Here is a 17,855-nt window from a genome sequence, read left to right as displayed (position 1 = left end):
TGTTCTGTAAAAAAAAAAACAATATAACACCAAAAAGACAACAATAATATATATACATATATAGTCATTAAAAAGAGGCCACCTAGAATTTTATAAGAATTTTTCAATAATTTTAAGTTTATGCAATTTATTTTATTGTAAATAAACTCCCACAATGCTGAAACACTTTTAGGCACCGCCACTGGGTGCCGACAGATCAATTAAGGATAATAAATTCTCAAATTGAAATCAGATTTACGACTTCGTAGAATGCACGTGTTGTTTGTACGTTGTTTTTCTTGGAATATGGCTGTTCTGTTTTTCAAAAATCTTTCATTATTGTACAGTTGTTCAAAGAGTGAACTTGTGCAATTTTTAAATTTAAAACTATGGCTGAGAGATCTGCTAGATCTGTTCAAATTGTTACTTTGATTGATAATAACATGTGTCAAAGAGAAGTGGCCAGGCAGCTTGGAGTTTATCGTTGTATGGTCCAAAAAACCTGCCAACAATTTGTAGAGACCTGGATCTTACGAACGACGATCAGGATCAGGCGCGAGACGAATCACGACGGCCAGAGAAGATCGTTCTTTACAACGCACTTCTTTGCAAAATCGGTTCTTAACGGCTTCTTCTTCACGTGCCATCTCCTCTAAGAAGGTTGGCAACCATCATGGCAATTCGCACTTTGGACACCGCTGCTCTAAAAAGGTCAGCAGAAGTGCAGTTAAACCAAACTCTCAATTATTCAACCAGGAGATGCGTCTTCTTCGGCGACTCCTTCTACCCTGTATTCTTCCTTGCATTATTAATTGCAACAAGTTATAACGCTCGCCCCTCATGACATGTCCCAGATATTGCAGTCTTCTGACTTTAATCGTATTTAAAACCTCTTTATCTTTTCCCATTCTTCGCAACATCTCGACATTCGTGACTCTATCCACCCAACTTATTCTTAATATCCTTCTGTAGGCCCATAACTCGAAGGCTTCCAATCTGTCCGAAACATCTTTCTTTAAAGTCCAAGCCTCCAACCCATAAAATAATACGGAGAACACGTAGGAAGACTGGTGAGTTTAATATTAATTTTTATAATAGTATTAATCTTAGCTCTAGGATTAATATATATATATATATATATATATATATATATATATATATATATATATATATATATATATATATATATATATATGTATGTATATAATGAATATAAAGACAACAAAATAATAATAGATATCGATGTGGAGATAAAAGATGAAGACGAGGAAACGTTCCCACTATAAGGAATTTATTGAAGTAGTGGAACAGCTAAAATTAGACGAATCAGCAGGACCGGATAAAATCAATAATGCGGTAATGAAACGTCTAAGGACAACTGATACGAAAGATTTACGAACTTGTCAAATATATTGAGTGGATAAAAAAATGAATTAAAAAATATAAGCCTCCAAATGCATATTTTGTACCCATTTAGGGATCACCTAACTCTAATAAATTCGGTCAAGTTTTAAGTTAGTTAGGTTAGAAACATGTTAATATGACAAATATACCGAAATTTAAAAACAGTGTTTGTGTAATATTCATATACCTTGGTTGTGAACTGATTTTGTTTACAACCCTGTAATTTTCAAAGTGTTCGTAAAATAGAATCCTTCTTTTTATTACATTCAGTCCACTCTGTACTTATGCCTATAGTTTATTTTTATGAACGAGAGAGTAATTAGCATAATTTTAACTGGTAGCTCCGACCACTCCATGGGCGTGCTCAAGATTAATTGAAAAATTACTTTGAATAATTGTAAAAAATAAATGAATTATTTCAGTGTTATAAAGTGTTATGTGTATGTAAACAAAAGTGACCTCTTTTATCACACACTATATTAGAACTGACTGGCCTACATTAAAAAGGGTTTTAAAAAATTCACATTTTTTTTAATTTTTAAAAATTACAAAAGAGAAAAAGAGTTTTTAAAACCGTCTAAGGTATGTTAAATAGATGAATAAAAATATTAATATAAAACTTACAGCTACTTGTTACAAATCCAAATCAGATTCAGAAGATGAACTTTCAGAACCAAGATTTATAATAACTGGCTCGATCATTTTATCAGTAATATTGTCCAGCTTCCACATTTTTTCTTCTTCTTTAATAGTGTGATTTACTGCCTTTTCCCAGTTTTCAGGTTTTACATTATTTACGGCCTCCAAAAACAACTGTTTAACATCATGAATTTTAAAAGTGGTATTTTTTCTTGAAACTTCACTCTTTGTCTGTGCCCATACCAGTTCAATCGGGTTTAATTCACAATAATATGGTGGGGATCTAAGTACTGTCATTCCACGATTTTTGGCAATTTCATCAATTTCGTATTTTTAAAATTTTTCTTTATGAAGGGCACACAACGAATAAAGTTCCTTTCTTATAGATCCGGGATGGTACGTAATATTTTTTGAACTCAGCCAATTCTGCAAGTCTTTTTTTAACCACTTGGTTGTGGGCAGTCCTTCTATAAGTCTGGAGTGATAACTTGCATTATCCATTACTATTACACAGTTCTTAGGAAGAAGATCTATCATTTGTTCGAACCATTCTTGAAAGACATCAGCGTTCATGTCTTCATGGTAGTCACCGGTACGAGTTGATTCAAAAGTTAATAAACCACCTTCAACAAAACCGTCTGAACTGCCAATGTGTACTATTATCAGCCTGCGTCCCTTTCCTGATGGTGGGTTTAAACCAGTAGATAAGTTATTTACAAAAGCGTGCCTTTGACTTTTAACAGTTTCATTCTGCCAAAATTTATTTGGTGTATGACCCTCGTTGATCCATGTTTCATCAAGATAAAATATTTTTCTTTTTTGGTTTCTCATTTTCTTTATGGTTCTTAGAAAATGTCTTCTCCATATGACAATATCGCTTCTTTCTAATAAAATAGACTTTCTAGGATTCTTTTTCCAGCGGAAGCCTATTTCTTTTAAAAGTTTCCATAACGTACTTCGACTCATTTCTGGGTAATCCTTATCATCTCGAACTGAGACAAGAACTTTATCCAATGTTGGAAATTCTTGTCTACAGAAGAATTCATGCACTTTCCGTCGAAGTCCTTCTTTAAAATGATATTCTATTTGAAATTTTGGTTTCCCTGGAGCATTACGTGGCATTTGAAAACTACCACATTTCTCTTCTTTAATAACTCTGTAAATCGTAGATTTTCCAACACCAAGTGTACTGCTAACTAACTCAACGGTCTCATCAACACTTTCACATAAACGTTTGTCTGTAAATGATTTAAAACAATTAAATATTAATGTTTTTTCATTAACTGTTAGAGGACCAATTTTTCGGCGTTTACACGGCACTTCCAAATTTTCCATAACACTAGTATACACAATAAACTGCACCTTGCAACTGAAGTACCTACTTTTAGTGAACTGTTAAGAATTTTGAATACGCCACTTGGACCTTCCTATATACAAAATGGAAAAACCCACTATCACATTTTCTGTGGAATAGGTTTAGAAGGTAATTATCTAGTCAATTACTGTCGTAGATTCCTGGAATTAAAGAATTAAATGTTTGATTGTTGAAACCCTTACTTCGTGGAATGCACTCATTTCAGATAAAATAAAACGTTTTATTTTATCTAAATAATTAAACTTTATTTTGCAAATAGGCAAAGACTTAAACTTTATTTTGCAAATAGATAAAATAAAACGTTTTATTTTATCTAAAGAATTAAAATTTATTTTGCAAATAGGTAGGTACTTATTAAACTTTTACTGGTTATATATAACCAATAAAATAAACATCTTACATTTCTTGCAAATTCATTAGTACCTGTTAACCTCCATCACTCCGACACTGGCAACCTTATTTAGGGATTAGTAACCCTCACAACTATTGTATTCTATTCTGCTCCAACCTTTATACTTGGAGGTCATACTCAATTTAAAATTGTTTTCCTATATACTTCTGTAAACTTGTTGACAAATATCTGTTTTTCATTGAGTCACCCGTATCAACAGTTTAGGGATTTGCATACATAATTTATTGTTTTATTACTCTCTCATACATAAAACTACACTATAGACGACTGAAATATTCCTTACAACAATAAAACACGATCGGTAATTAAAAGCCGTAAAGAAGACCAGTTTCTCTAGTTGACATCGGCGACCGTCCCAAACAAGCAGTCTGTTAGAAACTCTCGCTGAAAACGCATGGTGTTTAATAAGCAAATTTGTGATTTTTTTGTATTTGCGATTCTCAGAGTGTGTGTCTCTCTCTCTCAAGTGTTTAACAAGAAGACGAATTTTGTCACAGCGATTGCGAAACCAATAACTTTCTGTAACAACGTATATTATCAGTATCACATATTGTACCTGTTTCTATTACCTATAGTACGTAGAGGAATAAAAGCTTGTAGCAAGTTACTCGTATTATTTACGTACAACATAGATACACAAAATAATACAGTCCACTCAACAACCTCAGAGAATAAAGGCGGTATAAGTAAGTAGAAGATTAAAAGCACGCGGAATTATACATAATTCCATCTCAAACGCCAGCATTTCTCCATATCTTTTTAATAAATTTTCAATTTCTTTTTACTTTAAATTGAAATAATAATTTAAACAAGTTAATAAAATACTTTCTTACCTTCGAAACTATCCGCTTTTCGTATGGGCGCCATAGGAGTCGGTACTGACAGCTTCTGATGACAAACATGGTGTTTACGTTTCGGCGGAAACGTTTCCCAACTTCTTTGTTTCTGCGCCATCGTCATGTTTTTATTCCTTCTGTTTATAACCACCACTAACGTTTTGTCCGGTCCATCGAAACTCGATCGACGACTAGATGTACTTAAAGAGTCCGCCGAGTCATGCATGGAATAGAAAACATTATCCTCGCCGTCACTATAAGGATAAACCTACGAAAACTATACAGTAGTATCAGAAGTTATTAATTTTGTAGTTAAGGCAGAATATTAAATTAAATTTTTCTGTCATATAAATTTAGCCAGAATTAAAACATTAGATAGCGTGGCAACACTGTAAAGATGTAAATAAAGTTGAAGATAACGGGGTGCCATAATCCCTTTTATTGAATTAAATGGCTTCTCGGAGCATCCTTGGTTTATAAAAACGGATGAGATTACAGATTATATTCCTTAATCCTAGAATAAACCAAAAACAATTTTCATCCAGCATCGAAAGTCCACTGCTGAACATAGGCCTCTTCCTCGTGTTTCCAAACCCATCTATAATGCACCACACCCATCCAGCTTTTCTTCAGCCTTCTTAAATCGTGAGATCGTGTAAGGGGTCGATAGAAGCTTCCCGTGTCCTCCCTTCGTCTCCATTCCAATAATCTTTGTCTTAACCTATCGAAAATATCAACTGGCATATTCTAATTTTGTAAATCCATTTGAGATTTTAACTTATTGCTTGTTTTTCTAACCCAGACTCGAACTATGAAACCTCTACTACTCACATAGAAGTGAGTACGCTGGACTGTTCTGTTATCGAATCAATTCTTAAAGGGATCTACTATTTAAAATAAGGCATTAGTAGCAACATTTTTTGATCAATATTGAAATATTGAACAATGTGGACATTGTTCCTTGTATGTATAGTACACACAAACCGCGATAAAATTTTCTATTAGTTAATATTATAATACATACCTTCTTTTTTTGTGGTTTGCTAGCCAACAGTCCTTTATTTTTACATTTCGGACTACTAGGACTAGATCTACTTCCATGAACCAAACCTTTTAAATTCTGAGACGTAGCATCGGAAATCCTCTGATAATCAGATTCCGATCTAGACTTTCTAGTTTCGCTATCAGATTTGCTGCCAGTATTTATCTTATCACAGCTCTTATTTATTTTCTTGTACATTATTCTTTGTTTCGAATTTAATTTACCTGAAAAATATAATATGTTAGTCTTTTAACACATTTAAATCTTAAGACACAGGTTAGTAATAGCTAGGGAAGGAGGAAAATGCGCTTATTATTAATATAAAACAAAATGATTCACGAGACACTGACCACAGGAAGAAAAAGAAGAAAAGCGCAAGAGAGGAAGTAAAATAAATAAAAGTGACTAAAGAAATAAGAAGAGTTAACATATTGAAGTTGATGTGGGACCGATAGCTCAAACGCTAAATAGTTCGACTCTCACGCAGAAGGCTCGGCTTTGAAACCTGGCACCGGCAAAAATATATGCAGTAAACGTATCACTAGATATGTACCTTCCTTATATACCATATACTGTGTACGTAAATATCAGACTAACCTGTTATATGCCTAAACTGCAAGTATAATAGGAAACTTTCATTGAGGTTGAGAAATGTGCTCACACAACATCACAACCATATTTTTATAAAGCGTTTAATTATCAATGTAACTTGTACATCACTTTTCGTTGCATCACTTGATTTAATAACTTCTTCTACTTTTACTTATATTTTGTTGTTTTGGTAGATATTTTAGATTGTTTTGATTATTTCTACAGGTTTACAATAAGTGTATAACATGCTTTAATTTGACCCTGTCAAATGTCTTCTTAGGTCCAGGAAATGATTTCTCTTGCACTTGCCTCATTATAAATATAGCGGTGGTGCATGATCGTCCGGACCTAAATCCTTGTTGTTCTTCTGCTAGGGTTATAATTTCATTCCGTTTATTTGGTATCATTTTGGTTGTTATTTTAGTGTTGTGTTTAATAAACTAATTCCTCTGTAATCTTCCGGGTCCGATTTGTCTCACTTTTTCAAAAGAGACATTAGGATGCTTGATCTTCGTTCTTGTGGTATTCTGTTTTGTTCTATTATTTTTTGGATTAGTTTTAATATTTGTTTGGTCAGATTTGGTTCTCCCTACTTTAGGAGTTCATTCGGTATTCTGTTCTCTCCTGGAGATTTTCTATTTTTTAATTTCCTTATTGCTTCCTTTACTTCTTCCTCCTCAATATTTATTTCTTCGTTTGTCGTCACTTCTGGTGTTGGTGGTTCATTATCGTCACTTTTAGCGTATAGGGTTCCAAAGTAGTCTGCTCATGTTTCTAAAGTAATTACTATTTAAATGGGAATAAACCACAATTAAAGGTTAAAGTACGTTTATTGACGTTTCAATTTCCACTTCGGAAATCGTTCTCAAAATACAAACATTAGTAAATTAAACAAATCAGTTCAATACTATTTTAGAGACTTATCTATTTCTATCTATTTCAAAACTTCCCATTTCATAATTTTACACACAAAATGAATTTTTCTGTGTCTCGTGTAGTTTCGGCTGCACCCATTTTTGTACGGGCAGAAGGTTCGCAAACTAAGGATATCAGTAAACTTCAAACCAAGGATCGAATTTTCTTAATCTATATTTTGATCAACAAGTACATAAAATAAGAAATTATACAGGGTGTCCCGAAACTTTCCTGACAAACGAAGACCAGAGATTCCTTAGATAATTTTAAGACAATTTAACCCAATTCACCTAGTCCGAAAATGCTTCCTAAGGGAGCTAGATCTCTTTGAAGATGGCGCCTTGTAATTGGTTTTTGTTAAATACCTCCAGGACTCTTCTATTTAGAAAAACGAAAACTGGTACTATTATTTATCTTCCAGAGTTGAATCGATTTCATTAATTGTGAATTTCTAGTACCGATCATAGGCGTACGTTTTGGGTAGGTCAATGGTTATTTTAACGCACAACTTTTTGTCTTTATCTTTTAAGCATTTGTGATACTAGATTATTAAATTTTAATTTGTGATACTAGATTTTAAGTATTTTAGTACTAAAAGGTACTCTTATTCCAAGTCGATAAGACACACCGTTTTCTAGAAAAATAGATTCCAAAATTTTTCGTTTTTTCGTCATGAAAGTTAAATTAATATTTTTTGCACTAGTTGGCCGTGGACTTGCCAACATACGTATAACCTACGTTTTTCATTGTCAAATTTTGTTCAGTTCGAAGAGTTTATTTTTTTTTACTTTGTGCATTCAAATATAACAATTTCAATTCAACAAAAATGATTTTTACTAATGAGGAATAGGCTGATATGTTTTAGTTTATGGCGAAATTAGGTGTAACGCTTCAGCAGGACAACGTAGATACCCTGAAAAATTTCCCAATCGCGATTCCACTCACTCAACATTTACGGCTCTTCATCAACGATTAAGAGAAACAGGTTCAGTAGTCCCAAAAAATAATGAAACAGTGCGACATGATGATGTAACAGCAGAACATGAAGATATTATTTTAATGGAAGTTCGAAGACTACCTACCAGTATCGCATAATTTCAAAAACTTCCGTAGGAAATATTTTACACAACGAAAATTGATATCCTTTTTATTTTTCAAAGGACTGCTACTGTACAAGCACTGCTACAAGGAGATTTTCCTGCTCGTGAAGAATTCGCTAGATTGTTACAAAATCGAAAAATTCAAAATAAAGATTTTTTTCAGATACATTTTTTTGCGACAAAGTTAAACTCTCAAAAAATGAAATTTTTAATGTGCATAATGCACAATATTATTCGTACATTGGTGACAATCCCAACTTTGTTCAAGAATTTAAACATCAGCATAGGTTTAGCATAAGGTGCATAAGGTGCTGATTACTTACATTTTCTGCAAAATGTTTTACCTCATTCGTTAGGTAGATGATGTGCCTTTAAATGTTTGAAAAAAACTTATGGTTTCTACATGACAACTGTCCGACCCACTTTAGCAGGAATGTACGAGACTTTCTTGATAATAACTGCGAAGAGCACTGGATTGGAAGAGGCTGTCCAGTTGCTTGGCCAGCAAGGTCGCCGGATTTTAATACTTGCGATCATTGTGTTTATTCCGTTCCGATACCAAATCGTGCGCAACTCTGGCTAAACATACAAAGTGCTTGCAACTAATGAAAAAAAAAACACTTTGCACACTTGCAAACACTTTTTTTGCAAGAATTCGGCGTTCTCTAAGCAAAAGGACAAATTTATGCATAGAGACCAATCGTCATCAACATCGAGCATCTTTTGTAACTATCTACTTTTGATACTTGTTCTTTTGTGTTAGTTTCGTTCAATCGTAATAAATATTTTGTTTTTAAAATTCTTTAAATAAAATTTTGTTTCAAATTTATTTTTTGCTTCTTTTCCCAAACTTTTTTTACGAATTGTATGCTGCATTTATTGAAACAAAAGATAATTTATAAAATTAATTAAGGTACCTATTAATTAAACTACCTACTAATAAAATAGGAGCACCATTTACTACTAGAATACCTGAAAATTTAATAATCTAGTACAACGAATGCTTAAAAGATAAATACAAAAATGTTATGCGCTAAAATAACCGTTAACCTACCCAAAACGGACGCCTATGACCGATACTAGAAATTCGCATTTGATGAAATCGATTTAACTCTAGATGATAAATAATCGTACCAGTTTTCGTTTTTCTAACTAGAAGCGTTCTGGAGGTATTAAAAAACGAATTACAAGGCGTCATCTTCAAAGAGCTCTAGCTCCTTTAGGAAACATGTTCGGACTAGGTGAATTGAGTTAAATTGTCTTAAAATTATCATAGGAATCTCCGGTCTTCGTTTATCAGGAGAGGTTCTGGACACTATTATATATAGTATATTAAGAGAAGAAATTTGGATGGACCTAAAATAGCAACTGACATTCTTGGGATGCCCCACTAGACCAAAAAACAATGAAAAAATGACCACTTACTCTTTTCCCTTTGACCTAATTGTTTTGCATTGTATCCTCTAAATGAAGTACAAAAAAATTACCTATTGAGTCTGTGCTACTCATTTTTCTATCGTCTTTAGCCAATTTCCTTTCGGTCTCCGTATCCGATTTCGAAGACGGCTGACTCTGTCTTCTACTGAGTATATCCTGAATTTTCTCCTTGATTTGTGCTTCCAATCGATCAATGTTCATTTGTTGACTAAAATGTAAATTAATTTAAAATTGCTGCGTAGATCTTTGAAGAGCGTTTGGAAAATTTTTATTTTGGCCAGTTTAAAAGCTTAAGTGGAATATATAAGTTTAGTTAATTTCTTATTATCTATGGCTTTATTGTTTATTATTTTTTCCCAAACTAAACAATTTCCTCACGAGATTCTTCAAAGCCATACAGCATCTACGACAAAGTTTCGTTTTAATAGAAATATAAAATGTCCTTCGGCAATATTGAAATAGAAATCCTTTTATTTAAGAAACTAGAACTAACGTAATCAATATTATATTACCATCACCGCTGTTATTGGTTAAAAGTATCAATGGATACAGTAGGCACCGTAGACCTTAACTCGAGTATCATCAACACTATACAAAATATATACTTTTTATTAGTATCATTTTCTCCCAAATGTGAATATGAACACAAAATAGTTACCGTATGCTTTTAAGCAAATAAATTTATGGTTTTGATGAACGCTTACGTTCATCAAAATAAGATCATAAAAGCACTCCAGCATATTTAGTCAGGTTCGTGAATTTGACACTGGTTTAGCATAAGATCCCACTGCAGGATCACTACGTTCATAACGTAGTTAATCAAACTCACATTTATACATACATTTAAAATTAGGAGAATACATTGATAATAGGTTGACAGTCAATTTTTGACAAAATTGTATTTCGTTCACTTATTTTTTAAATAAAATACGCTGCTCATTACGTGTATGCATGTATTTGAAGCAAAGCTTCTACACTGGCGTTGTATTACTTTTTGTTCATTACAGTAAAATGCTGAGGCGAGCGTCACGGAACTAGCGCCACAAGGAGAAGGCGTCACAGGTAGCGGGACAGAATAGTGGTTCTTGACACCGATTAACTACTCTCGATCAATTCGTTTCTATTAGAGTCATCATTTATTGACTTTGAGCAGGTTTAAATTAAAAACTGCATGAAAATAACAAAATATAGACATTAACTGAGAAGTAAAAAATTAAAAGAATATCTGTCACTAAAAGATTCGATTCGTAACGATTGTCAAAATTTAATAAAAGTCATAAATGTTCCGATTAATAAAAACATTGAATCATCTGTTTAAATTTTTATAATAATTCTCGTTTCAAAATAATTTCCTATAAATATAATTATTATTTTTAAACATTATTTAGTTTATATAAAAATTAAATTTAGTATCAGATGATATTTATTTATATTTTATTATTAAATTCGGTCTGAATTTGACAAGTTTGTCATAAGTAAACAACGTATGCTTTGTTAATACGTTAACAGGTGGCGTTAGAAGCAAACATAATAATTTATTTAATTTATTTAAAATATAAAAAATAAATAAATAAAATGTTTTTAGATCAAATTAAAGCTAATATGATGATATAAGTTTGCCTGAAAAATATATAATAATATACATATTATCACTTGTCAAACCAGTTCGTTCTGCCCTAACTCTATTTGACTTTATCTTTGATACCTCGCGTTTTTAACAGCTGGCAATCCTAATTTGCGACGTTTTTTTCTTAGGCAACCTTATATCATCATATTATTAAAAAATAGGTTTATTTCACATAAAAAAACATGAATATACGTCATGAGCAGCGTATATTTGTTTAAAAAATGAATGAAAAAAAAAATGGCTAAAAACTAATAACTATTAATTGAATTAAAAATATTTGCGGCCACTTTTTGACTGGCGACCTATTATCAATGTATTCTCTGAATTTTAAATGTATGTAAAAATGTAAATTTATTGCTTTATTGGCACATTTTAATGTCAAACAGTTTAAGTACGATTTGTCGAAACATACTCCGCACAATAGAATCCAAAACAGAAAGTTAAATTTTCAAATGGTTTAAAGATTCCATCAAAATAGTTCATTATACCAGAAATTCTGTAAAAACTGTTTGTTATTACCATCACCATTCAGTTCCAATCGTCCACTGCTGAACATAGGCCCCCTCATTCGGCTTCCAATGCATTTGTCCGGCGAGGCTCTTCTCTAGTTTATGTTCATCATCATCATCATCATCCAGCCCCATTTTCACATCCATTGTTGGATATAGGCCTCCTCCAAACGTCTCCAGTTCTCTCTATCTCTAGCTGCTGCAATCCAGTTTGTTTCTCTTCTCCTTAGGTCGTCGGTCCATCGGGTGGGTGGTCTGCCTCGACTTCGCTTGTCGGCTCTTGGTCTCCACTCCAATAATCTCTTCGTCCATCTTCCGTCTTCCATTCTAGCAACATGTCCAGCCCACCTCCACTTTTGTTTATTGATTCGCAGTATAATATCGTCTACGCCAGTTCGTCGGCGTATCTCCTCATTTCTCACGCGATCTTTCAAGCTCAGGCCCAGCATTGATCTCTCCATTCGCCTTTGTGTTACCCTCAGTTTTTCGGCAGTAGCTTTCGTTAAAGTTAGGGTCTCTGCTCCGTAGGTCAAGACTGGTAAGATGCATTGATTAAATGCCTTCCTTTTCAGGTGAATTGGAGTATTTGTTTTAAAAATGTCTCTCATCCTTCCATATGCCGCCCATCCCAACGTGATTCGTCTATTTAACTCGCAGGTTTGGTTGTCTCTGGTTATTCTAATTTCATGACCCAAGTATGTGTATTTATCGATTAATTATACCTTGTTGTTATTGATCTGTATCTCTTCGCTGGGAACCATATTGGTCATCATTGGCCTTTCGGCAGGTCTTTTTCCTTGCACTCTCGCGTTTAATAATTACCTGGAATTGTGTTCTCATGCATCCGGATCACGTGTCTTGTCCACCGGATCGCTACAGCCTAGTGTTGTGCGATTGAAACGTCAAAAATATAAAAATGTAATTTTTATTGCAATTAATTGTTCTTGAATCCTACCTAAAAAAAATGTGTTTCTCAAACTCTTCTTTACTCAGATATACTTCTTTATTTGGAAAACATTTGTATTTTTTGTCAAAATTCTTGACTATTATTCCAAAGCCAAAATTTGGCTTGTAAGGTTGGACAGGATTTAATTTTATTTATGAAAATTGTTCGATTACTATGTGGTATAGTAAGGGGAATGCTTGTCGATAAGAAACATTTTAATTTTCACACACTTATTCCAACGATATTACTAGTTCCCAACACTTCCATTGCAAGTCGATGCATACAAGTTATATTTTAAGGTTTGGAAGTCAAAAAGTAATTCAAAAACTAACTCATGGATGTTGGCCACTCCTATCTTAGGATTCACCTCTCTTTTCTTTGGCTTTGTCAGTGAGTTGTAACAAATTAGCATAATACTCGAAATTTCTTATGTTTCCATTTCCTAAGTTTAACAATCGATCAAAATAATGCCACGAAAGTTATTCCATAATCTTTCCTGCTGACAAAATCCTATTTTCTCGTTTCGCAAAACTTTTATGTGTTTTTTTTAGACTGCTCTCTCGGTTTCACGGTATAATTGCGTACCGTGGTTAACGCGACAAGACATGGACGGTCCGGTTAAATACGGAAAAGTTCTTCGGACAATAATGAAAGCATGCGAAAAGGTTGCTAAAATTAAATTGTTTTTTATACCTCAGTGTGAGCTATTGCACCGAGTATTTTTTAATTTCCAATGTTTTAGTTAAATTAATACCTATTATCATTTTAAATAACAATTATGTACGCTTTTTCACGTAGAGCAAACGCCATGTATGATGAAGTTGTAGCGAATGACTTATTTTCGAATCAACTCACCGCACTTACCTTACGCACGAAACAATTGAAAGCTATACATTCACTCATATATGCAAGTGTTACTATTATATTGTTGAATATATGAGTATCACACGACAGAGAAACCCGCAATGATTTAAAAAACGCAATTAAAATTGCAATGGGTACTTTTAAAACCTACGGATTTAATTTAATCATAATTTTACTATCTGGTAGACTATTCAAATCATATTGGGGCACATGACAGTTTCTCTAGTCAACATCCACTACGTGGTTCATTTTATGGTCATGAGTTCCGCTTAAATTCGGAAATCCAGTTTTTAATTACTAAAAACGAAGGACCGGGTTATAATAGTGTTAAATCCAGATCTGTTTTGCGTTAGGATGCTGTCGATGAATGAAAAAACTTTATCAATGTCGACATAAAAGAGTCATCGGTTTATTTATTATAAAACTAAGTGCGACTTAAACTTGAGGAATGTGAAAAAATCGTATTTCTTTCATCAATCACTTTTTTATTTCAATTTAATAATAATGTTTGTTTCATTAGCATACTGATAATGTGTAGTTTCAGTACATATTGTCAACAATCCTTACATCTTTAATATCCAGTAGCAGTCTTTGAAGATATTATTAATGTAAATATTTTAGTCTCTAGAATTTCTTTTCATAATCCATGAAACATAGATGTTTCCTCTTTAATGGCACAGTTTTTGCAATACTTATATCCAGTTTTCCTATTGTTTTTATTATTATAGTCTATAACGGTTTAATCAATGTTTTTGAATTATTAAAAGTAACTAGTAATAATAATAATCACGAATTTTCTTTTGAATAGCAAATACATGTAGGGAGTTTACTTCCTTATATGGGAAGAATGAAAACTTCGAAAAATAACGGATTATTACTTACCTGGATATAAACGGTTTTTTGGGCGTCGCTTTTTGGGATGTTGTAGTTAGAGGCTTGTCTACTTGACCGGCAGACTTACTCCGTTCTCTTTCTTGAACATTAGGACGGACTTTCTCGAGTAATTGACCGAGTACTCTACTACGAGAACGTGGAATTTTTCCCATGGATGAATCAGACTGTTGTAATAAACCTAAAAAGAATATACAAATTTGCAATTCTAGATCTACAAAGTCAGATAAAAGTAAGCCAGAAAAAGCATTCCATGGCATTATCCATAATAATGCAAGGCACCCTCTTGTTATGAGAATGAGAAATCGTCCTCGAAGGCAGATGACTAAATTTGGAACAGATACATTAACGGCATGCAAAGCAAAAGGCAAATGAGAAACCATCGCTTTAATATTCCAAACAAGTTATTTCCTATAATTTTTCTTAGCACTCTCATCTCTGCCGTTTCCAGTAGCCTTTGTGTTGGGGCTGTGTCGGGTCTTGTTTCTGATGCATATTTCATTACACTGGCTTTATAAATTCTTGACTTATAATTCCACGTGTAATTGGCAGTTTAATTCCAAGATATTTTATTTCCATTACTTGTTCAATACTGATAGCATCAATTTCTATTTTACATCGGGTTGGTTCTTTGCCGATTACTATTGTTTTAGTTTTCTGAGATGATTACTATTGTTTTAGTTTTCTGAGATGAGATTGTCATATTAAATTCTTGTCGTCGTGTGCGTAACAGAGTATTTTTATTTCTATGTTTTCCATCCTGTATCCTCTTCCTTTGTTAACACTTTTGATGATTTCATTCATGATTAAATTGAAGAGCATGGGGCTCAATGAGTCTAAGAATTTCCGGGAAAATAATTAAGTCGTTACATGGAATATGAGAATTATTTATAGGTACGATAAATTGGAAAATGCTGAGAAGGAATGAGATGTATTGAGTATGAGTGAGGTAACATGGAAAGCAGAACAACCCACGTGGACCTTATCTACACTCATTAAGAGATGATGACAATCAATATGACGTTTGAATTCTTTTAAAATCTTAAATGGTACAATAAGTAAAAGGTTGTTTGGAAGTTAATGATCGACTAATTATTACTAAGTTAAACGGATCCCCAGCATATTTAAATATATCACAGGTTTATGCTCCAACTTCAGACAAACCAGATGATTAATTAGAAAAATTGTCCAATAATGTAGGAGGCTATTAAATTCACAAAAAAACGCAACTTCATTATGGAAGACTGAAAGCAAAAGGTGTATATTATAGTAAGATTCCACGTATTGAGTCAACAAAAATGAAAAAACACAAAAAATCAGTTCTGTAACAAAAAAATAATCATTACTAACACCTGGTTCAAACAGCCAAAAAGAAGGTCTTATACTTGGAAACCAAGATACTGAAGAATACGCAATAGGAAACCAACGAGATTATGTTTAGAATTAAAAAGGAGATTATATTATAATCAACAAAATATTTGGCAACCGGAAATGAGGTAATCAGCTCCAAAGCCTACCAAGGTAGTGACATTAATTTTGACCATTATCCCGTCGCAGCAAAAGTTAGATTAAAACTCAGAAAAATGCCAATAAAATGAAACCCCAAAGTAGAACAAACTGGGATGACGTAGATAATGACAGAAAAAAGATGATGAGCTTAAGGCGTTCCTAAGGCGTTTTATAAATAATAAGTTCCGTTTAAAAATGCTGCTAATTAAATTAAACACACGAAGCTTTAAGAAGGGTAATATATAGACCTTTATTATTCCACCAAAAATTTTATTGATTAATTATACGTTGAGTATCATTTTTTATAAACGCAACAGCTAGTGTTAGAGTGGGTGATCGTCAAACTCAGAAATTTCAGGTCAAAAGAACTTTTAAATTAGCTCTACCTTTCCTCGCTAGAAGGGGGATTGAAAATAAATATATCTAAAACCCAGATGATGAAAAATCTTGTAGTCAGCGAAGATATATGTGTAGGAACAAGATCCATAGACCAGACAATGGCCTATAAATCCCTAAGTCACGTAATTCGCATAGGAAAAGATAACCAAACGTTGAGCTTCTCCGTCGTATATGACTGACTTGGGCAGCCTTCGGCAAGTTGAACCACATTTTCAATTCGTCCGACATACCAATATGTCTTAAAAGAAAAATCTTTAATCAGTGTGTTTTGCCAGTGTTTAATTATGGAGTGGAAACGTTAACTATGACAGTGAAAACGATCCGTATTGCTCAAAGGGCCATGGAGCGTGTTATGTTGGGCATTTCATTGCGAGACAAGATCCCAAACCACCTGCGAAGACGACGATTTTGACGATTTTGAGTAACTAATGCTGTAGAGAGATTAGCAACACTGAAGTGGAACTGCATGGGCAAACCTCTGCAAGGGTGACATCCCAATGAAGTCAGTCAATACTTCACATGTGGCTCCAATGACAGATAACAGATGGGCAAAGCAGGTACTGGAAAGACCACGAGATGATGACTACCGAAGCAGAGGTCGTACACCAACACATTGGACTGACGATATAAAACGTTGCCATAGGAATCGGATGCAAGAGGCACAAGATCGAAACAGATGGAAAATTATGAGGGAATAGGTCCAGCAGTGGACAAGCGAAGATTAAATGATGATCATTTTTTACTGCGTCGCTGGAAAAATCGCTGTCATACCATAATTTTTTTAATTCGCATAGCCTGCTGATTAATTATTTTATAGCTTACCAATGTGTTCCAAAAGAGAAGCCAAATGTTGGGCCTGTTCAGCCTGACTAGCTTGAGTTTGTTCAGTTTGACCTTGTTGTTGTTGCTGCTGTTGTTGAGCTGGTGTTAGACTTCGTATGTAAGGTTCTAATTGTGTTGCTACCTAAAAATTATTTGTTTGTTTATCTAATACATATACACTTTTCATCTTGCTTTAAAGGAAAAGGAAAGGATAAAGGGCGAAATAACTAAGTGAAGGATACAAATTTTTGGCTTGTCTTTTATATTTATATGCAAAATATGGATGTTTTTTTTATATCAAATCAAAGTTAATTTTTTTCTTAATAACGATATGTTTGCCTGAGAAAAAAATTGTCGAAAATTAGGGTTGCAAGTTGTTAAAAACGCGATGTATCAAAGATAAAATAAGAGACAGCTAGTGCGCAACGCTACTGGTTTGAAGGGTCACTTGTGTGAGTTTTTAAAGCATGCGTCGATAGATATATAATAATATACATCTGATCACTTGTCAAACCAGTGCAGTTGCGCCCTAACTCTATTTTGCATTATAATAATAAT

At 33.4% G+C, this 17,855-nt stretch overlaps 1 protein-coding gene across 4 annotated transcripts in view; it reads right to left on the bottom strand.

Annotated features, from left to right (window-relative positions):
- LOC140437015 (RING finger protein 207-like) overlaps positions 1-17,855 on the bottom strand; it is a 52,337-nt gene that overhangs the window by 16,389 nt on the left and 18,093 nt on the right. For all 4 annotated transcript variants that reach the window (XR_011950341.1, XM_072526232.1, XM_072526233.1 and 1 more), the window contains 5 exons: positions 17,298-17,439; positions 14,559-14,748; positions 9,781-9,938; positions 5,670-5,911; positions 4,643-4,913 (listed from right to left, as the gene is read on the bottom strand). Coding sequence is in view for 3 of the 4 variants with exons in the window: in XM_072526232.1 (XP_072382333.1) it covers positions 4,643-4,913; positions 5,670-5,911; positions 9,781-9,938; positions 14,559-14,748; positions 17,298-17,439 (1,003 nt within the window). In the remaining variant the exon portion in view is untranslated. The remainder of the gene's footprint in view (positions 1-4,642; positions 4,914-5,669; positions 5,912-9,780; positions 9,939-14,558; positions 14,749-17,297; positions 17,440-17,855) is intronic.

This window comes from Diabrotica undecimpunctata, chromosome 3 (genome assembly GCF_040954645.1).
Source record: "Diabrotica undecimpunctata isolate CICGRU chromosome 3, icDiaUnde3, whole genome shotgun sequence".
NCBI classification, from domain to species: domain Eukaryota; kingdom Metazoa; phylum Arthropoda; class Insecta; order Coleoptera; family Chrysomelidae; genus Diabrotica; species Diabrotica undecimpunctata.
Note: the sequence above shows the minus strand (reverse complement) of the source record. Positions and strands in the feature narration are given on the sequence as shown.